Consider the following 20,815-nt stretch of genomic DNA (forward strand, 5'->3'; position numbering starts at 1 on the left):
TTGACTGTGCCTAGCCGTGCTATATTTCTAAAGATGTATGTGTGAATCAAAACATTGTAGGTGCACTAGGAAAGCAAGACTTTTTTAAAGAACCCTTTGGCTCATAAATTTTGCTTAAAGCAAGTTGTATTTCATAAGCTCAGAAAATGTGTAGACAGAACATCCTGTGGCAGCCAGGAGTGGAAGAACATTACTGCGTCTCCTGGGCAGTGATTACGCACTTGGCTGGACACCAGGATCATTTGGGTTGCTTTTAAAAATTGTAGATTACTGGGCCCTAGGCCCAGAGTCCGGAGGACTGCAGTAGGCCTGGGAACATTGTTGGGAAGCAGGTGCCAAGAGTCTTCGCTGTTGCAAAGTGTCATGGCTATGAGCTGCCTTTGGTGGCTTGTCTTCTTTGAAAATACAAATAGAAAGCAATCCATGGCAGTGTTTAGGATTGTATCTTAAAGTTCTATTTTAGATCCACATGTAACAAACCATGCCTGTATCTTGTACACAGACGTGAATTATTTACATTCTTTTTTTTTTTTTAATAGTTCTTTCTTTCACTCTATGGACACAAACTGCCTGTTATATGCATGGACATCTCTTATGTAAGTAAAATTTAAAGTGTCTTAGTAACAAGCTGTCTTTTCCAAAGCACCTTCTTCATTCTTGGCTAGCTATCTTCATTTTAGAGTATTTTTTTCATCCTGTTGTATATCTTTCTCCCAAAAATCCATTAAATAATGTATATTGTAAGTGTATCTCATGTGTTCTGTGTGTGTGTGTGTGTGTGTGTCTATTACTTTAGTGCTACCAGGATATGTACACAAATATCTGAGTTAATCCTTACAACTAACTTCCTGTTGTGGATTCCCCAGATGGTATTTTGTTGTCTAAAACACCATAATTGGTAGAGCACCCTAAAATACAAAACACTTTAAAAAAGCCATCCCCCTTTCTTCTGAAAGATAATTTCAGTGAAGAAGATGGAACTTGGCTTGGCTTTGTATTTGGACATTTACAGTATTTTGCACCACATCTGTACTGTTAGTCTATTGACCAAAATCATATTTTTTGCAGTGTTGAGTTACGGATAAGAGTGGGAGTAATGTATTTTTTTTTTTTAAAGATTTTATTTATTTATTTGACAGAGACATAGCGAGAGAGGGAACACAAGCCAGGGGAGTGGGAGAGGGAGAAGCATGCTTCCTGTGGAGCAGAGAGTCCTAAGCGGGGCTCGATCCCACGACCCTGGGATCATGACCTGAGCCAAAGGCAGACGCTTAATGACAGCCACCTGGGCACCCCTGGGTGGGAGTAATGTATTTAGAGACAGCGTCTGGCCTGTATGAAAGGACTGCCATCTTTGACCAATACATTAACAGTAAGTAGGCAGCGTGAGATAGTTCCAGTGGTCTTGTTACACTGACAACTATTTGAATGAGGCATTGACATTAGAAAGATAATAGAACGTGGGATAAAAGGCTGGGTAACAAATATTCTAGTAGATTCTTTCCCAGACTCTTCTTTTCTCCCTTTTACCTCTTCCCCAAAATCCTGTGACAGAGATGAGCTGTTCTTCTCCCTACTTTAGGAAGTAAATAGGTAACAGACACCAAGGCATAGTACTGCCCTATAGCAATACGAAAACTTGGGAGCCACAAGAGTTCTTGCTTTTGCTCAACAAACTTTTTAAGGAAATCTTAGATAAAAGCAAAGAAATAGGTGCTCTTCATAGAGATGAAATTTATATTGATTTTAATGTTTCTGAAAGAAAAGGGTTAGTCTTTCTTTATCTAACTGTAGAGTTTCTGATAATCAGGTCAAGTAATGGTTCCCTTTTCTTACTTGTAGGATGGAGCACTAATAGCAACGGGCTCTGCTGACAGGAATGTGAAAATCTGGGGTTTGGATTTTGGGGACTGCCACAAGTCTCTCTTTGCACACGATGACAGGTAGGTGCAGTCTTTTCAAAGACGTCCTTTTAAGTCCTGTACGTATCATTTCCCCTGAGCGTCTGTGTCTATTCAGTCAGAAATTTAAAATTCTAAAATACAAATAACCAGGCATGCTAGAACTACCTTTTTAAAACTGTGTGCGAGGCTCTTCACTAACGTGGAATTTGATGGCATTTGATCACTTTTCTCACTTTTCAGTGTGATGTACCTACAGTTTGTGCCCAAGTCCCACCTCTTTTTCACCGCTGGGAAGGACCATAAGATTAAGCAGTGGGATGCGGACAAATTTGAACACATACAGACTCTGGAGGTGACCTCTGGCCTTCTTTGCTTGCTCAGTACTTCAGAACTTTTAAGATCGAGTGATGTTCTGCCACTCAGGTAGAGCAGGTTTTGGTCAAGGAATAAAGTGTTCCGTCTCAGGGTTTCTGTTTTTGTGTCTTCTCTCTCCAGGGACACCACCAGGAAATTTGGTGCTTGGCCGTAAGCCCCAGTGGAGACTATGTTGTGTCATCGTCGCATGACAAATCTTTGAGACTTTGGGAAAGAACAAGGGAGCCTCTTATTCTTGAAGAGGAAAGGGAAATGGTAAGGACTCAGGCTTGGTTACAGAATGTGCTGGTGGTTGGATGTCTAGTTCTGTTTAGTGTGGCCACCCCTCAGCCAGTGCACATCCAGGCACCCCCAGAAGAGGTTTCCAATACCACCATCAGCCGTCTCAGCAGGCACACAGACACAGAAGTGCCTCTAGGGGATTGCGTTTTGAAAGAAGCAACTTTTCACTGTCTCCTTTCACTTCGTGTGGAGACCATGGTTGTTCTTCTAGATTAATTTATATATGTCTTTTGCAGCAAAGGGAAGCAGAATATGAGGAGAGTGTAGCCAAAGAAGACCAACCTGTAGTAAGTAAATTTTGGGGGACCCTGAGATTGTAATTATCTTGTTGGAATTTACTTTAATTTCAAGAATTTCTGATAGAATTAGGATTGGAGCCAGATGCCCAAGTCATCACCAGCTGGTGTGGAAAGCTGTGTAGTCATGTTTGATTCAGTTGTGTATCCTGATTTTGTGGGACAAATGACTGACCAGATTTGGTATTGGGTGTTTGTCATTTTGGCTTTTTGTTGTTGTTGTTATTAAGGAGGCTTCAGAGAATCATAGAACAAAAATAAAAATCAAAAAATTTTAGAAATTGGGCATTTTCTTTATACTTTTAGAGAGTAGGATATTCTTATGATAATGGATATAAAATTCCATTAATAGTTAATATTATCTGGTTAATAGTATCTGGCACTTACTAAGTACTCCATTAATTGTGTAAGTACTCTGTTATCATAACACAGTGATGCCTGTTCTTTTCTGGATATAGGATTCATTTACTGGTTCTTTAGTGCCTGTCAATATTTTTAAAGGATCTCTTTGTTTCTGGCAGGTTCCAGGAGAGACTCAAGGTGACAATTACTTTACTGGAAAGAAAACTATTGAAACCGTTAAAGCAGTAAGTCAATATACATTCTGTCTCTATATCTGTGGATATATGCATTTTTAGGGAGGATCCCAACTTTCGAGTGAAAGTTTTTAACAACCAGGTAGCCCTTTTGAGGCAAAAAGTTGATGAAATTCATAGATGGAGCTCAGAACATTGTTGTCCTCCCTTTTAACAAGGACAGGAGTCATGCTGAGTCAGCACATGGTTTCTAGAAAGGAAAGCTCGATCTCCTGGAAGCAGCACCTCTCAGGGGTCCTGGAGGCTGCCCTACTCCACATGTGTATATCCGTACAGCTTTACCTGAACCCAAAACACCTCATCTTCTCTCTGTAAATTAAAAAGAAGAAACACCAGAGATGTTGTCACATGTTGTTCTGCACTCTTAGCACTAATTTATTAAACTGATTCAAGCTAGTTGGTACTTTTCTAGTCAGGCCTTTCAGTTGCAGCATTCCGGGATGCTGGCGGAGTGGAGGGGCATGGTGATAACTTCTCTCCTTTGTCGCCATCTCCGTAGGCTGAGAGGATCATGGAGGCTATCGAGCTATATCGAGAGGAGACTGCAAAAAGGAAGGAACACAAAGCCATTTGTAAAGCTGCAGGGAAAGAGGTAAGATAGTCTGTGAGTTACACCCTGAGAAACATGTGTCCATGGAATTCCTGAGATGAACACCATCGCTGTGGGAGTTACTGACTCGGATCAGGAAATGACATAAATGTAATAGTCTTCTCTAATTCAAATAGTAGAAAGGAGTTGAGGGACTGGGAGGAGGGGAGCTGGGTCTTAATAAAAAGCGAGGGGGCAGAAATCACAGACTGAGGTGCTCAATGCGTGGAGCAGAAACTGCTCCTGCCGTGGTTTCCGACACACCACAACCCTCACAGATTTCCAAATGAATTCTATTTCCTAAACTCATTAGCACTCTGGAAACTGAAAGGCCTGATTATTCTTGTATATTCTTTAAAAACTGTACTGTTGTCACCCTGCCTGTGACAAGCACTATCAAATTCTTGTTTTTATAATGACTTGATCTAATCATTTCTTCACAGGTTCCTCTTCCCATTAACCCCATCCTGATGGCTTATGGCAATATCTCTGTGAGTAAAATGTCTACCAGTTTCCTCTTGGTTACTCAGAGGTTACTTTCAGGGACAAGAAAGGGACAGTAGGAAGTACAGAGGCATGATTTGAGGCTGGATGTATTGGGAAATACTTCACCATTAACATTCTCTCCAGGGTATTGAGTGTTTTAAAAGGAGTGTTTTACTGTAACTTCTAAGTCACCCATTTTGGTTGCATTGGACTGGCATTCTCCTATTTTCTTTCTTTTTTTTTTTTTTAAAGATTTATATTTATTTGTCAGGAGAGCATGAGAGCACAAGCAGGGGAAGCAGCAGGTAGAGGGAGAAGCAGGCTCCCTGCTGAGCAGGGAGCCTGATGTGGGACTCAGTGCCAGGACCCTGGGATCATGACCTGAGTCAAAGGCAGGCACTTAACCAACTGAGCCACCCAGGCATCCCGCATTCTCGTATTTTCTAGTGCTTATTTACATTCAGTATCCAGAGCCATCTGAAGATTCTCTTCATCTAAATGAACTTTGAAATTGAGATTTTTGGAGGAAAAGTTGATATAAATCAGATAAAGGAGGAGAAAGAGAGAAATGTATGCTTACGTAGCAGTCTCCAGTTACTTAGTACTTAACTTGCACGTCTCATTCATCATGGTCATCATGTGAGTCAGTGTGGCCTCATTTTACAGATGGGCAATTGGCCTGACTCATGCATAGAAAGGAACAGAGTTGGGAAGTGGCGGAGCTGGACGATGAACCCACATGGGACAAACTCTAAGCCCGGGCATGTATTGCCATCTTAGTGCATTGTTTCTCCTATGAATGGGATCCATGGTTTTTAGAGGGGAATTAGGGAACTTCAGTAGAAACCAACCTAGAGTATTGCTAAGGCTGTTGTGCTTCCTTCATAGCCTTCAGCTTATGTGTTGGAGATCTTTAAAGGAATCAAGTCGAGGTGAGTTCCAATGTACAATGACTATAATTATAACAACTAACAGCATTTATTGAATGCCTCTCTGACCATGAAATAAACAGAAATTATAATTCATGGTTATTTTCTTCTAGGTTTAATTATGTCCACATTTTGGTGGAAAATAGTATATTATACTGTCCTTTCTGAAGCAGAACTAGGAGGCTCCTCGTAAAGTATGAAAGGAGATACTTTTAGAGACAAATGAAGTCCTATTTTATATTGTAGGTAATGAAATCATCTATTATCAGTCACAAGTACCACCTGGTAACCTTTTTTGGTTGTGTATTTGCTTTGGCTTATTTCCTGTGTATATACACAATTGAAATCCTATGTATTTAATTTTATGTCCTTTCCTTTTTCATGAAATACTTCCTGAGCATTTGCTCAAGTTACTAATATTCTTCAAAAATATTCGTTGAATTATGTCAAAACATTCCATCGTATGGATAATTATTATTGGATTTGCTTTAATTTTTTTGCTTTTGATCAGTATTGCCTCGGTGAACACCATAGGAATCTTTGTTGTAGCCTTCTAACAATAACTGATCAGTCGGCATGAGCTTTTGAAAGGTCTGTGTTGCTGAATTACTTTCCAGAAAGCTTATAGTGATTTTGACCAGGCTTTAAAAAATTCTTTGCCAGTTTTGGAGGCAAAAGGTGGTATTGTATTATTTTAATTTCTTTCAGTTATTAACAGATTTATATTTGTAGGCCATTTGTGGTTTTTTTCTGTGAATTTTTAGTTATTTGCCCTTTCTTATACTCTTCAGTAGTTTCTTAATGGATTTTAAGAATTCTTTGTGTCTTTTGTCATATATTTTTAAGATAATGTTTCTTGTTTGTGATTTTACCTTTGGATTTTATTTATGAGTTTAATGTTCTGAAAGTTATTTTCATCAAAACTCTTAATATCTAAATATGTCCCTTACAACAAGAAATAAACAGACCTGTCTGAGGATCTGAAACTTCCCTGGAGAAATGTAAAACAAAATTTAAATTAATGGAAGTGTTGTGCATTCCTAGAAGGGAAGATTCTGTGTTCTAAAGATTTAGGAGGTTTTTTGTTTTGTTTTGTTTTTTTAAACTAGTTATAGGTTTGTGAGTGCAGTTGAAATCCTCTTGAGATTTAGAATTGGAGTTGATGAAATGATCCTAGAACTAGTTCAAGAAAAGTAAAACAAAACAAGCCAGAAGATTAAAAAGCTAGATTAAAAAGCTGTGACATTAGCAAAACTAAAATATTACAGGATTATTGTCAGACTCAATCATTAAACAGACTTGAAAGCCCTGAAGCAGAATCTCCTATGTCTCAATGTATGGCAGAAAGAAGTATCATATAAAGGTGGAATATTCAACAATAGACTTGGGAGAAATTAGTTATTTCTCAAAAAAAAAAAAAAAGTGTCCTAGCATGCCACGGACCAGAATGCATCAAATAGATTAAAATATTAAATATAAAAATAAAATATTAAAAAGAAGGAACCATCCAGAATATAGATGAATAATTAATTCAACCCTAAGTGGGTAAGGTCTGTTCAAATATAAAAGCGGGAGGGAAAAATAGTAAAAGATTTAAACACTGAATGTGTTGAGTAATGTGGCATTTTTAATGTTTATTCCCTTCTTCTTCAGTGAGCTGGAAGAGTCTCTGCTTGTGCTACCTTTTTCTTACGTCCCAGACATCCTTAAGCTCTTCAATGAATTCATCCAGCTGGGCTCTGATATTGAACTCCTGTGTAGGTGCCTCTTCTTTCTGCTCAGGTAACAGCCTTTCCTAAGAATACTGTGTGTGCTCAGCCTACACAAGTACACTGCTCCAGTGCTACTTGAACTGATAGTGTCAACACTCTGGGATTCAGAAGTCTGATGTTTCAGACTGAGAGATGGTTAACAGGACTTCATTGTTGTGTGACATAAATTGTTATCCCGTAGAATCAGTCATGTCCTTAAACAAGGAGAGCGATGGCCCACCTCTTTAAGTCACAAGATGGAACATGGCTCAGGGATGCTTGCATAAGCATGGATCTCCAGGTTGCAGTAGCTCTTGTCCTTGTCTGTTTGCTGAGAACCTGTTACTGAATGGCCAGTTTGTCTCATTTGTGTTTTTTTTTTTATTATTTGCTTGTCTGTTTATTTGATTTTAACTCTAAGCAAAACAATTGAGTTTTGTCCTCATAATAGCATTGTAAGGAATGGTGACTTTATGTTTCAGGTCTATATAGAAACAAATGGAAAAGTAAGGGTATACAGGGAAAGAAGGAAGAAACAAAATATGTTTTTTGGATTATTCTTAAATATGAACAATTCCTCTTAGTGTGTAATTGAGAAGAATGTATTTTTTTTTTTAAATTTTATTTATTTGACAGAGATCACAAGTAGAGAGGCAGGCAGAGAGAGAGAGAGGAAGCAGACTCCCTGCTGAGCAGAGAGCCCAATGTGGGGCTCGATCCCAGGACTCTTGGATCATGACCTGAGCCGAAGGCAGAGGCTTTAACCCACTGAGCCACCCAGGCACCCCAGAATGTATTTTATAGGAGTTTAAAATATACCCTTCTTGTATCCTTCTCTCTGCACCCCAGTCTCCAACTGTTACAGCAGAGAACAGAAACAGAGAGACTGAACACTCTTTAAAATGCTCTTATGAAGACAAAATACAAACTAATCAACCAATACCAAATAGTTAAAAAAAAAATCCAAACAGGTATATTTAATGAATTGGTATTTGAATTGATCTATTTTCATGCTTCTTAGTTGTTTCTTTTATTCCATCAAGATAGTAGCAAAAGAAAGACAGTGATATGTTTATAGTCTTCTGTTGCCATATTTTAATTCTGGGCAAGTCCTGAGCCTTATGGTGGTACTTAACAATGTTACTGATAATTTCTTATTGCTGTGGCCTCTGTACTTTTGAAATCAGGGTTACTGATTCTAAGTGAGACACTATGAGGGCTCAGGCATGTTGGGGGGTCGTGGATGGGGAGTGCCGTACAGGTCCTGCAGCGGGCCCTGAGCTTGAGGATGTGCACCAGGGGACATGAGTTCATGGATGTCATCTTGGATTCTAGGTCAGAGTCTGACGCTGATCAGGAACTCCTTTTTGCTGAGGCTTCACTAGAAATATTAATAAACCTTACTTGAGTTAGCATTTCTTAGAGTGCTCATTTCTCTCTGAGTGTTCCATAAAGTACTGTTGTCAGAGTCTGTGGCCACATGGTAGATGGCTGCTCAAAGAGCCAGCTTTGCAAATGAGTTGAATGTGTCATATCTTACAATAGTAGTGTTATAATTGACATCAGATAAAACTGAGTAACTGGGGAGAAATATCTTTAGCTGTTTTTTGCCAGCATTTCTGTATTGCCATGATGATAGGGTAAAATGAATCCTTTTGGGTTTTGTTATTGTTGTTGTTGTTGTTGTTTTGTTTTGTTTTGTTTTTTTTAACTTTGATATTGTCAATTTGCTTTTCTAGAAGGGTAAGCAGAGCCAGAACCACTACCTCTCTTTGTAACGTGACTGTTTTGTTTTCATATTAGGATTCACTTCGGGCAGATTACTAGTAACCAAATGCTTGTGCCAGTGATTGAAAAGTTAAAGGAAACAACTATTGCAAAAGTCAGCCAAGTCCGGGTAGGTATCCTTGTAGAGAAGTACAGTAACTAGGGAGAAATCCTGGTGTGTGTGTGTGTGTGTGTGACTTAGAAGTAGCACAGTGAGCCGTGCCTTGTCTCTGGTGGTACTGACCAGACATCTGTCAGTATTTGAGGGAAGATTTTGTTGGAGCTGGTAGCAATAGAAAAAAGAAAACAAAACCAGACCAGAAAGACCTTAGATGAGGGATGAGTAAGAACACCTGAAGCATTGGTTCTCCTGACTCACATATACTGCTGTATTAAATGAAGTGAGAGAAGGGTCATTTAATCTTTCTTATCTGCTCCCCCCATCCCACAGGATGTTATTGGATTCAACATGGCAGGTCTTGAATATCTCAAGAGGGAATGCGAGGCAAAAAGTGAAGTTATGTTTTTTGCTGATGCGACCAGCCAGTTGGAAGAAAAGAAGAGGAAGAGGAAAAAGAGGGAGAAGCTAATTTTAACATACACTTAGAACTCAAATGTGGTGCCCTTTTCTTTTTATTTAAAAGGACTTCTAAACAGTAGAATTGGTGTCAACTTGAAAATAACCAAGTAACAAGAGTTTGGTTACAGAAGGTGTCAGGATGTGGTTCCCAGCTTTGCCTGAAGAAAAGCCCAGTGCGGGACTGCAGGCGTGATAATGTAAAATCTTCCCATGCCCCCGAAGGTTGAGCCCTTCAGGAGTTGTTCCATTGTATTCCAGCAGGGAACAACGAACTTTTTTTTTTTTTTAACTAGTTTTTTACTAGAGCTGAAATGAACATTTCAAAAGTTTTGCTTATTTCTGTGGTAACAGAAGATTTAATGATGTGTTACTCTTTGTAGTATGTTTTGCCTCTACAGAGAGTGTCAGGTGCACAATTGATTGCTCTCTTCCATTAAATGCAGTCTTGGACTTACAGAGCTGAAAAAGACCATAAAAATTCACTAAAACACCCTCTTTCAACTTTACCTCTTACAAGGGGTTACATCTGTATATAAAAATATCTAATTGCTAATTTTTTATAATTCTCCAAATAGTTGTTTCTAATTAAACTGTAGTCAAGCTGAGATGCCTTGCCGGACTTCTGGGTGATTGATGCCATATAAATACATACATACATATGTACATGCATGGTAAGAATTTGGGGAGGTGGGAATATTCTAGAAGAAATGGATAAAGGATTGGGCCTGGCTTCTATTCGTCGGAAGTTTTTAAGTTACTGCCCCAACCTTGTTGCAGTTCTGTGCAGACGTCTGTGTCCTTTTTTTTTGATGTTTTTTTAAAAAGACTTACCTAAATTCCAGTTAGTTAATATACACTGTAATATTAGAGTCACACGCCCAGCACATTGATTCAACACTTTCGTACAACTGGTGCTCATCACAAGTGCCCTCCTTAATCCTCATTACCTGTTTAGCCCATCCCCCCACCCACCTCCTCTCCAGTAACCATCAGTTTATTCTCTGTAGTTAAGAATCTGTTTTTCTTGGTTTATCTTTTTTTTTTCCCCTTTGCTCTTTTTTTTCTTAAATTTCACATATGAGTGAAATCATATGGTATCTGTCTTTCTCTGACTTAATTTCACTTAGAATTATACTGGCTGGCTCCATCCATATCATGGCAAATGGCAAGATTTCATTCTTTTTGATGGCCGAGTACTATTCCGTTGTGTGTGTATATACTACATCTTCCTTATTCATTCATCAGTGGATGGACATGTGTTTTGTTTCCATATTTGGTTGTTGTAGATAATGCTGCTATAAACATCTAAAGGTGCATGTATCCTTTTGAATTAGTATTTTTGTATCCTTTGGATATATACCCAGTAGTGCAATTGCTGGATCATAGGGTAGTTCTGTTTTTAATTTTTTGAGGAAGCTCCATGCTGTTTTCCAGAGTGGCTGCACCAGTTGGCATTCCCACCAGCAGGGCTAGAGAGTTCTCCTTTCTCCATATCCTCGCCAACACTTGTTTCTTGTGTTGTTGATTTTAGCCATTCTGACAGGTGTGAGGTAATACCTCATTGTGGTTTTGATTTGCATTTCTTTGATGGTAAGTGATGTTGAACATCTTTTCATCTATCTGTTGGCCATCTGTCTTCTTTGGAAAACTATTCATGTCTTCTGTACATTTTTAAATTGGATTAGTTGTTTTGGGGTGTTGAATTTGATAAGTTCTTTATGTATTGGATATTAACCCTTTATCAGATATGTCACTTGCAAATATCTTCTCCCATTCTATTGCCCTTTAGTTTTGTCAACTGTTTTCTTTCCAGTGCAGAAGCTTTTTATTTTGATGAAGTCCCAATAGTTTATTTTTGCTTTTATTTCCCTTACCTCAGGAGCAATATCTAGAAGTTGCTATGGCCAGTGTCAAAGAGGTTACTGCCTGTGTCCTCCAGGATTTTGATGGTTTCCTGTCTCACATTTAGGTCTTTAATCCATTTTGAATTGATTTTTATGTTTGATGTAAGGAAGTGGTCTAGTTTCTTTCTTTTCCATGTTTCTGTTTGGTTTTCCCAACACCACTTGTTAAAGAGACTGTCTTTTTGACATCAGATATTCTTTCCTTCTTTGTCAAAGATTGACCATATAGTTGTGGGTCTATTTCTGGGTTTTCTTTTCTCTTCTATTGTTCTGTGTCTATTTTTGTGCCAGTACCCTACCTAGGTATCTTGTTTTTGGTGCAATTGTAAATGGGATTGGTTCCTTGATTTCTCTTTCTCCTGCTTCATTATTAGTGTATAGAAATGCAACAGATTTCTGTACATTCATTTTGTATCCTGCAACTTTACTGAACTTGTTTATCCGTTCTAGCAGTTTTTTTAGTGGAGTTTTTCAACGTTTTCTCATAGAGTGTCATGTCATCTGCAAATAGTGAAGGTTTTACTTCTTTGTTGCAGTTTGGATGACTTCTCTTTCTTTTTGTTGTCTGATTGTTGTGGCTGTGTTGAATAAAAGTGGTGAGAGTAGACATCCCTGTCACGTTCCTGACCATAGAGGAAAAGTTCTCAGTTTTTCCCATTGAGGATGATATTAACTGTGGGTTTTTCATATATGGTCTTTATTATGTTGAAATATGTTCCCTCTAAACTTACTTTGTTGAGGGTTTTTATTATGAATTGATGTTGTACTTCGTCAAATGCTTTTTCTGCATCTATTGAAAGGCTCATATGGTTCTTATCCTTTCTTTTATTAATGTGGTGTATCACGTTGATTGATTTGTGAATATGTTGAACCACCCTTGTAGCCCAGGAGTAAATCCCACTTGATCGTGGTGAATGATTCTTTTAATGTACTGTTGGATTCAGTTTGCTATTATTTTATTGAGAAATTTTGCATCCATGTTCATCAGGGATGTTGGCCTTTAGTTCTCTTTTTTAGTGGAGTCTTTATCTGGTTTTGGTATCAGGCTAATGCTGGTGTTATAGGATGAATTTGGAAGTTTTCTTTCCTCTTCCATTTTTTGGAACAGCTTGAGAAAAATAGGTATTAATCTTTAAATGTTTGGTAGAATTCCCCTGTGAAGCCCTCTGGGACTGGACTTTTATTGGTTGGTTATCAACCTCACGTTTTCTATTCTTGTTTCAATTTTGGTAGTTCATATGTTTCCAGAAATTTATCCATTTCTTCCAGGTTGTCCAGTTTGTTGGCATTTAATTTTTCATAATATTATCTTATAATTGTTACTTATCGTCTCTCATTTGTGATTTTGAGTCCTTTCTCTTTTTTTCTTGATATATCTGGCTAGAGATTTATCAGTTTTACTGATTTTTCTCAAAGAACCATCTCTTAGTGTCATCGATCTGTTGTTGTTTTTTTTAGTTTCTATATCACGTATTTCTGCTGTAATTTTTATTCCCTTATGCTGGATTTAGGCTTCATCTGTTCTTCTTTTTCCAGCTCCTTCAGGTGTAAGGTTAGGTTGTTTATTTGAAATTTTTCTTGCTTCTTGAGGAAGGGCTGTATTGCTATGTGCCTCCCTCTTAGGACCACTTTTGCTGCATCCAAAAGGTTTTGGACTGTTACATTTTTGTTTTCATTTGTTTCCATGTATTTTTGATTTCCTGGTTAACCCATTCATGGTTTAGTAGCATGTTGTTTAACCTCCATGTATTTGTAGTGTTTCCAGATTTTTTTCTTACAGTTGACTTCCAGTTTCATAGTATGGTAGTCAGAAAAGGTAGGTATGATCTGTCTTTTTGTATTTGTTGAAGCCTGTTTTGTGACCTAATAAGTGATCTTTTCTGGAGACTGTTTCATATGTACTTGAAAAGAATTTGTATTCTGCTTTAGAATGGAATGTTCTGAATATGTCTGTTAAGTCCATCTGCATCATTCAAAGCCATTGTTTCCTTGTTGGTTTTCTGTTTAGGTGATCTGTCCACTGTCGTGAATGGAGTATTAAAGTCCCCTACTATTATTGTTATAATCCATATAGTTCCTTTATGTTTGTTATTGTCTTATATATGGGGATTCTCCCAATTTGGGGACATAAATATTTACAATTGTTATATCTTCTTATTGGAGTGTCCCCTTTGTTTTTATAGCCTCTATCCATTTTTATAGTCTTTGTTTTAAAGTCTAGTTTTTCTAGTAGATGCATTGCTACTCTGGCTTTCTTTTGACATCCATTTGCATGATAAATATTTCTCTACCCCTCACATTCAATCTGTAGGTGTCTTTAAAATGACCCTCTTGTAGGCAGCATATAGACGAGTCTTTTTTTATCCATTTTGATGCCGTGTGTCTTTTGGTTGTTTAGTCCATTTACATTAAAAGTAATTATTGATAGACATGTATTTATTGCCACTTTATTACTTATTTTCTCGTTTCTGGAGAGATTTTTCTCGGACCCTTTCTCATCTTTGCCACTTTTGGTCTCTCTTTTGCACTCAGAGTCCACTTTAATATTTCTTGCAGTGCTGGTTTAGTGGTCATGGATTCCTTTCATTTTTGTCAGGGAAGCTTTCTCTCCTTCTATTCTGAACAATAGTTTTGCTGGATGGAGTATTTTTGGCTGCAGATTTTTCCCATTCAGCACTTTGAATATATCAGGCCACTCCCTTCTGGCTTCCAAATTCTCTTGAGAAACCTCCAGCTAGCCTTATGGGTTTTCCCTTGTAAATTAGGGATTTCTTTTGTCTTGTTGGTTTTAAGATTTTTTTATCAATATATTTTGCAAATTTAATTATAACATGTCTTGTTGACCTGTTTTTGTTGATTTGATAGGAGTTCCCTGTGCCTCCTGGATCTGGATATCTGTTTCCTTCCCCAGATTTGGAAGTTTTCTGCTATTATTATTATTATTTTTTGGACAGAGAGAGATCACAAGTAGGCAGAGCAGCAGGCACAGAGAGAAGGGAGAGAAGAGAAAGCAGACTCCCTGCTGAGCAGAGAACCCCCAGGGCTCGATCCCAGGACCCTGAGTTCATGACATGAGCAGAAGGCAGAGGTTTAACCCACTGAGCCACCCAGGCGCCCCTCTGCTATTATTTCTTAAAATAAATTTTCTGCCCCCTTTTCTCTCTCTCTCTCTTCTGAGACACCTATGATAGGAATGTTACTACATTTGATGGAGTCACTAAGTTCCTTAAGTCTATTTTCATGTTCCATAATTCTTTTTCCCTTTTTTTCAGCTTCATTATTTTCCTTTGTCTTCTTGTTAATTCATTCCTCTGTTTCTTCCAGCCTGCTCTTCATTGCATCAAGCCTGTTTCTAGTCTCATTTATTGCATTCTTCATTTCTGATTCTTTTTTAACTCCTTTGTCTCTGTAGTAAGGATCTCACTGATATCTTCTGTTCTTTTCTCAAGCCCAGTGAGTATCCTTATGATTGTTACTTTAAATTCTCCATCAGTTATGTTACTTATATCTGTTATGCTTTTATCTCTGTCTGTGGCCTTATCTTGTTCTTGCATTTGGAATAAATTACTCTGTCTTGGCATTGTGTCTAGTCTCTACTTTTTTCTGTGTGTTAGAAAAGTCCATTAGGATTTCTGTTCCTGAAAGTAATGGTCTTTTTGAAAAAGAGGTCATGTAGTACCCAGAGCTGGTGCTTCAGGGAGTGACTCCAGTGTGTGCTGCCTACACTCTGCTGTTGTGTTTTGGCTGTTCTGTCTTTTAGGCCAGTCCTCTGTAGAGGCTCTCCTTGTCTGCTGTGGACAGTGTTTGGTCCCTGGCCTGAATGTGGTGAGTTTTAACTAGGTATACTCTGGTCTACCTATGAAATGAGTTTTCACACCACTCCACCAAAACTGAAGCCCTACAGAACTCTGGTGGAGAGATGTGGTGTGTGGGTAGGGGTTTGTGCTGATATTCGGGGGTAGTGGCCCACCACATTGCAATTGAGGCAAGCTTGACTAAGAAGGCAGTCCTAAGAGCACAGGTGTGTGGGGTTTGTTGTAATCAAGTTAGACAGCCAGTGTCAGTGCTGAGCTGCTTCCTTCTGGTGGGTGTGTTTCGGGCGGTGGAGGGGAGGGGGCGCAAGGGAAATGGCACCAGCCAGCTCCTTTGTTCTCAGAGAGGTATCTGAATATTGATAATCCGCCCCCTACACACACACACCCATGTCCCAGGCATTTTTTTCAGATGGCTGTTTCCATGCTGTTTGCCCTCAGGTTGTTTGCCTGCCTTCTCTTCTGGAGCACCACAGTACCCTCTGGGCTCTATCCCAGCCAAGCCTGCTGACCTTTAAAACTCCAGGCTTTTAAGTCCCACTCTTTGTAAGAAGTTAATGAAATTAAGCCTTCTCATTTTCCAAGCCAATAGCTTCTAGGAAATATTCTCCTGGATTTGTTCCCCTGCTGCTGCTCTCTCCTGCCCTTCTCCACAACCACAGTTCCCTCCCCTCCATAGCAGCCATGATCCATTTCTCCCCTAAAACACATTTCCACACTTGCTGCTTCTTTGATGTGGCCCTTTCTCTCCCTTTAGTTGTGGAGCTTGTCTGTCAGTCGTAAGGTTGATTTCTGGGGTATTTATGGTGATTTTATCATTGGACAAAATGAGCATAGGGTACTCCTACTCCGCTGCCATCTTTTATCTCTGTGTATCTTCTTCAGTCAGGTGTCCTGTGAATTTGTCCATTTAAGATGCTATATTGTGGTGCCACCATTTTCTTGCCAGTTTCAGAGCTGCAGTTCTTGTGGTGTGGTTATCTGATGGTCCCTAGCCACAAGTCTGGTACAGTTCCTAACCATAACAACACAGTCACTGAAGTAAGGTAAGGAACATGGTGGTATTATTCGTTGCACAGAATATAAGTAAAGATTATTGTAACATAGAGTTCCTGAGGCTTAACTACAAAAAGGTAAGAGAAGAGATAATGGATTTTAGGTGCTTCTCGTCTGAAGAAGCAGCCTTTTCTTTAAGCATTTGTTCCTGTCACTAGGGAGAGGAGTTAGTTACTTATTGAAAGATATCCTAATTCTTTAATGAGCAAAGGCTGGATCCATATCACGTTTGCGCTTGGAAGTGTTCATCAGAAAATAGGAAACCAGCATTTCCCATTAATGTTTTTGATGTTTTCCAAACCAAAACAAGGTCAGGAGGGTACTCTACTTGTATTTAAAAGTGTTGCTTTCCCATAGCTTTGCCATCAGGTAAGATGAACAGTAGCAGGGGATTTAAAGGTGTGTCTGTCTGGTAGGTATTACACAAACCAAAGAGAAGGAGAGCTTAGGACAGATGAAATGATGTGTACAGGAAGTAACTGAGCTCTAACTTTTGGTCAAAATACTTGAATCTCCTTAACCCTAAAGGTTTGAGGTTAACTAGTCAGTTATAAAGTAGATTTTAGAGGCCCCTGTGTGGCTCAGCATCTGACTTTCGGTTTTGGCACAGGTCATGATCTTGCAGTTGTGGGATCAAGCCCCTTGTCGGGCTCTGCAATCCACAGAGTTGGCTTCAGCTAATTTCTCCCTCTGCCTTAGCCTCTCCCCACTCGTACTCTAAAAATAATACATAAAATCTTTAAAAAAAAACTTTTTAAAAATTTTAAGCCAAGCCAGTTTCCAGGCATTAAGTCAGCATTTACTGGCTTAGCTGGTCATTGGCTAGATTCAGTCCTTAGTACCAGAACCATGTAACGAGTAACACACCTTGCAAACTATGCAGTGTAGCTGTAGAAGCTGCTGATGCCACAAAGAAAAGCCTCATGAGTGGTTTATTGGGCATAGAACATCTAAGCTTTTATATCTTTATATATGTCTCTATGTAAAGAAGATAACGCTTAACCATTTTGAGATTCCCTGGCTGGAAGTTAGGTGCTTGGTGTACTTGGTTATTAAATGGTTTCTCAGTTCAAGTGTCCTAAGTCATAGATCTCTCACAGAAATCTCTAAATCTGGGAGAGGACGTAGGATAGTGACCAAGGAGGCAGTGGTGTCTGTCGTTGGGCTCAAAACTGTATGTAGGGTTCCACCTCCTTATCAGTACAATTGATGAGCCTGTGTAACCTTTCCAGGCCAGCCACAGACTCAGGAAGAAGCTACCTGGCCTACATACACTATCCACAATCTGCCCCCTTTCCTCACAATGAAAGATCCCACGTTTTGAGATGAGACTGAGGTTCTTAGGAATAACATCACCTTATATTCTAAGTCCTGTCATTATTTCTGAAATGTTGTGGGCTGCAAGCAGCTCTCATGTGATTTGAGGACTGAGCACACACTGAGCACACGTGGTCCAACAGTCACGGCCCCAACCCTTGTTAGGTCACATGGGAGTTGCCCTTGTGTAATTCCTTCCCGTGAGTGTGGGCAGGACCTAGTGACTGGCTTCTGAAGAACAGAATACAGCAAACTTAATAACATGTCTGTTCCAGGACTGGGTTATAAAACACTGTGAATTCTGCCTTGCTCACACTCTCAGGCTCTTCTTGTTCTGATAAACCCAGCTGCCCTGCTGTGAGATTCCTTTAGGAGAGCCTCACGTGGCAAGGAACCGCATCCTGCTGACGACTACCTCAGTAGGCTGAAAGCACGTTCATTCCTAGTTAAGCCAGAGGATCCAACTGAGCTGTCTGGATTCTGGAACCACAGAAGCTATGAGATCTTAAGTGTCTGTTGCTTTAAGCCAGTAAGTTTTGGGGTAATTTGTTATGTAGCAACAGATAACTAATAGAGCTTCTATAGAGCGAATTACCTAACGTGATGTTTTGGATTCCTCATCTATAAATTAGGCACATAAGTGTCTACCTTCATAAAGTTATTGTGAAGTGCTTACTGGCTCAAATACAAGAACGGTACTCTTGTTACTGCGTGAACTACACAAGATCTAAAACTACAGAATGATTCCAGTACACACACACATTAGAAGGGATGGGAAAGAAAAAGACTAAAATATTATCTGTTAGCTCTTGGTGATATTAGAATCTTTACACTAGATACTTGTCTTTATAATAAAAGAATAAGTATAGTGGGCATCTTTCAATCACATTAACTCTGATACTGTGAACAGAGGCATAAAGGCAACATCACTTAAGACATTTCTTCTATTAGGTAGATTCACGAAATTAGGATATATTGGTGCCAACAGGAATTACGTATCTATTCGAACGCTGTTCTGTAGTTTAGAGTTGTCTAACTAGTGATGTAGATTTCACCACTTCTCAGTTTAGTGTAACTTCCAAAAGTCATAGAGTAGAACTGACATAAACCATGATTTCACTGGTTCCCAAAGTATATTTTAAGACTTCTGGGGGTCTATAAGACCCTTTTTCAAGGAGTTTGCAAGGTCAGAAATATTCTCAAAACAATATTAAAATCTGTAGTAGTTTAAAGAGTGGTCTCCAAAAATTTACATCTACCTAGAACCTGTGAATGTAAACTTATTTGGAAATAGGGTCTTTATAAAGGTGATTAGTTAAGATGAGGTCATACCTGATTGGAGTGGGCCCTAAATCCAGTGACTCCTGTCATGTAAAAATGCAGTGTGAGGAGACACAGGGAAGGAGGCCATGTGACCACAGAGGCAGAGACTGGAATTGGCGTGATGTAGCTTTTAGTCAAGGCACACCAAGGACTGACTACTGCCAGAAGCTAGGAGAACAGCAGGAACAAATTCTTCAGCCTCTAGATGGAACCAGCCCTGAATGCTCTGGTTTCCTGAACTGCAAGAAAATACTAACTTGTCTTAAATCACCCAGGTTGTGGTAATTTGTTATGGAAGCCTCAGGAAACTAACAGTGATACCAGGAAGTGGGATGCTGCTGGAACAAAGGCCTAAAAATGTGGAAGTGGCTTTGGAATTGGGCAATGAGTAAAGGGAGAATTTTGAGAAGTGTGATAAAAAGTCTAGGTATCTTTAAATGATCATTGGTAGACATAAGGACTTAAAAACAATTTTGGTGACGGTTCAGAAGGAAGCCATGGAGGCAGCAGAGAAAGTTTCTGTCGTCTCGGAGAATTTCTACATCACCATGAACAAAAATACTGATAGAAGTATAAACATTAAAGGTGCTTCTGGTGCAACCTCAGAAATGAACATGTTGTTGGACACTGGAGGAAAAGTTAAAAGGTGGCAGAAACCTTGGCTGAATTGTCTTCTGCTTTTGGGTTTAAAGTAGAACTTGTGAACAATGAATATTCAGCTGAGGTTTCCAAGCAAAAATGGAAGATGTGGCCTGGTTTCTTGCTGCCTATAGTCGAATGCAAGGGGAAAGAAAGAATTTGAGGAAGGAACTGGTTAGCAAAAAGGAACTAAAACATGATGAGTTCAAAAATTAACATTCTATCCATACTGCAAAACATTGCAAAGGCATACCCTGGAGTGGTCACCAAGGATGTGTGTGCTGGAGAGATTAGGTTTATGACCACGGACACAATCAGGCATCTCAGCAGAAGCCAGGAATAGAAGTGCAGTCATCCAGGGAGGATCTGTGGAGAAGCCTCATGTCTAATGATGTGGATCTCCTTGACTTCCATGAAGACTGACAGGTTTTTGAGAATGTTACATGAGCAAAAATGCTGCTGGTTTGGCCTTGACAGGGAGAGAGATAGGACAAGATGAAGGAAGGCTGCCAGACTTCTGGGATTCTGTAAGCAGGGAATGAGCTGCCCAGAGGGTAAGACTTTGTCCCAGGCCCTGGATGGAGAGGGTGGGGGCCAACAGGACTTCTGAAGGCCTGGAGGTTGGGGCTGGTGAAGCCTCTGTGGGCCCAGAAGGCAGATCAAGCCACAAATGATTATTCTAAGGCCTTAAAACTTCATGAAATTTGCCTTGCTGTGTCGCACACTTGCTTTAGCCTAGTGACTCTATTCCTTCCACTTTCTTCCTTTTGGGAATATCTATCCTATCTATCCACCAGCATGTGTTGCAAGCTGACAGATTATTTTCTAGCTCCACACATCCACCAATGGAAGGGAGACTGAGGCTGATCATACCAGCATCTTACCCATACTTGATTTAGAGGGATGAGATGTGAAACTGAGTCTGCTTATTTTGATGAGAATTTAGGTGTGGAGTTAATGCTGGAATGGGTGAAGAATTTGGGGAATGTTGGGATGGGATGAACATATCTTGCACATGAGATGGATATGAATATTGGGGGATCAGAAGCCAATTACACTGGGTGTGTCTCCACAAAATTCATGTCTGCCAGAAACTGTGAAGATGACCTTAAGATGACACTCAGGATTAGGGTAGCCCCTAAATCTAATGAATGGTATTCTTATAAGGAGACAGACAGAAACATATACACAGGGAAGAATTTGAGACAG

The 20,815-nt window shown here is 39.4% G+C and overlaps 2 protein-coding genes across 2 annotated transcripts in view; one reads left to right on the top strand and one right to left on the bottom strand.

Annotated features, from left to right (window-relative positions):
* The window catches only part of LOC111143067 (WD repeat domain 3), a 30,005-nt gene extending 19,845 nt beyond the window's left edge, over nt 1–10,160 (top strand). Inside the window, exons 16-27 of the mRNA XM_022496517.1 lie at nt 540–596; nt 1,843–1,943; nt 2,145–2,256; nt 2,400–2,534; nt 2,798–2,848; nt 3,379–3,444; nt 3,953–4,045; nt 4,486–4,533; nt 5,417–5,460; nt 7,111–7,239; nt 9,012–9,105; nt 9,427–10,160. Of these exons, the coding sequence (XP_022352225.1) occupies nt 540–596; nt 1,843–1,943; nt 2,145–2,256; nt 2,400–2,534; nt 2,798–2,848; nt 3,379–3,444; nt 3,953–4,045; nt 4,486–4,533; nt 5,417–5,460; nt 7,111–7,239; nt 9,012–9,105; nt 9,427–9,582 (1,086 nt within the window). The 3' untranslated portion in view covers nt 9,583–10,160. The remainder of the gene's footprint in view (nt 1–539; nt 597–1,842; nt 1,944–2,144; nt 2,257–2,399; nt 2,535–2,797; nt 2,849–3,378; nt 3,445–3,952; nt 4,046–4,485; nt 4,534–5,416; nt 5,461–7,110; nt 7,240–9,011; nt 9,106–9,426) is intronic.
* Nucleotides 3,974–20,815, bottom strand: part of LOC111143066 (sperm associated antigen 17) — a 262,265-nt gene continuing 245,423 nt past the window's right edge. The window contains exon 50 of the mRNA XM_022496516.1: nt 3,974–3,995. The gene's annotated coding sequence lies outside the window, so the exon portion shown is untranslated. The remainder of the gene's footprint in view (nt 3,996–20,815) is intronic.

This window comes from Enhydra lutris, unplaced genomic scaffold, assembly GCF_002288905.1.
Source record: "Enhydra lutris kenyoni isolate GAN:26980312 unplaced genomic scaffold, ASM228890v2 scaffoldscaffold9, whole genome shotgun sequence".
Taxonomy (NCBI): domain Eukaryota; kingdom Metazoa; phylum Chordata; class Mammalia; order Carnivora; family Mustelidae; genus Enhydra; species Enhydra lutris.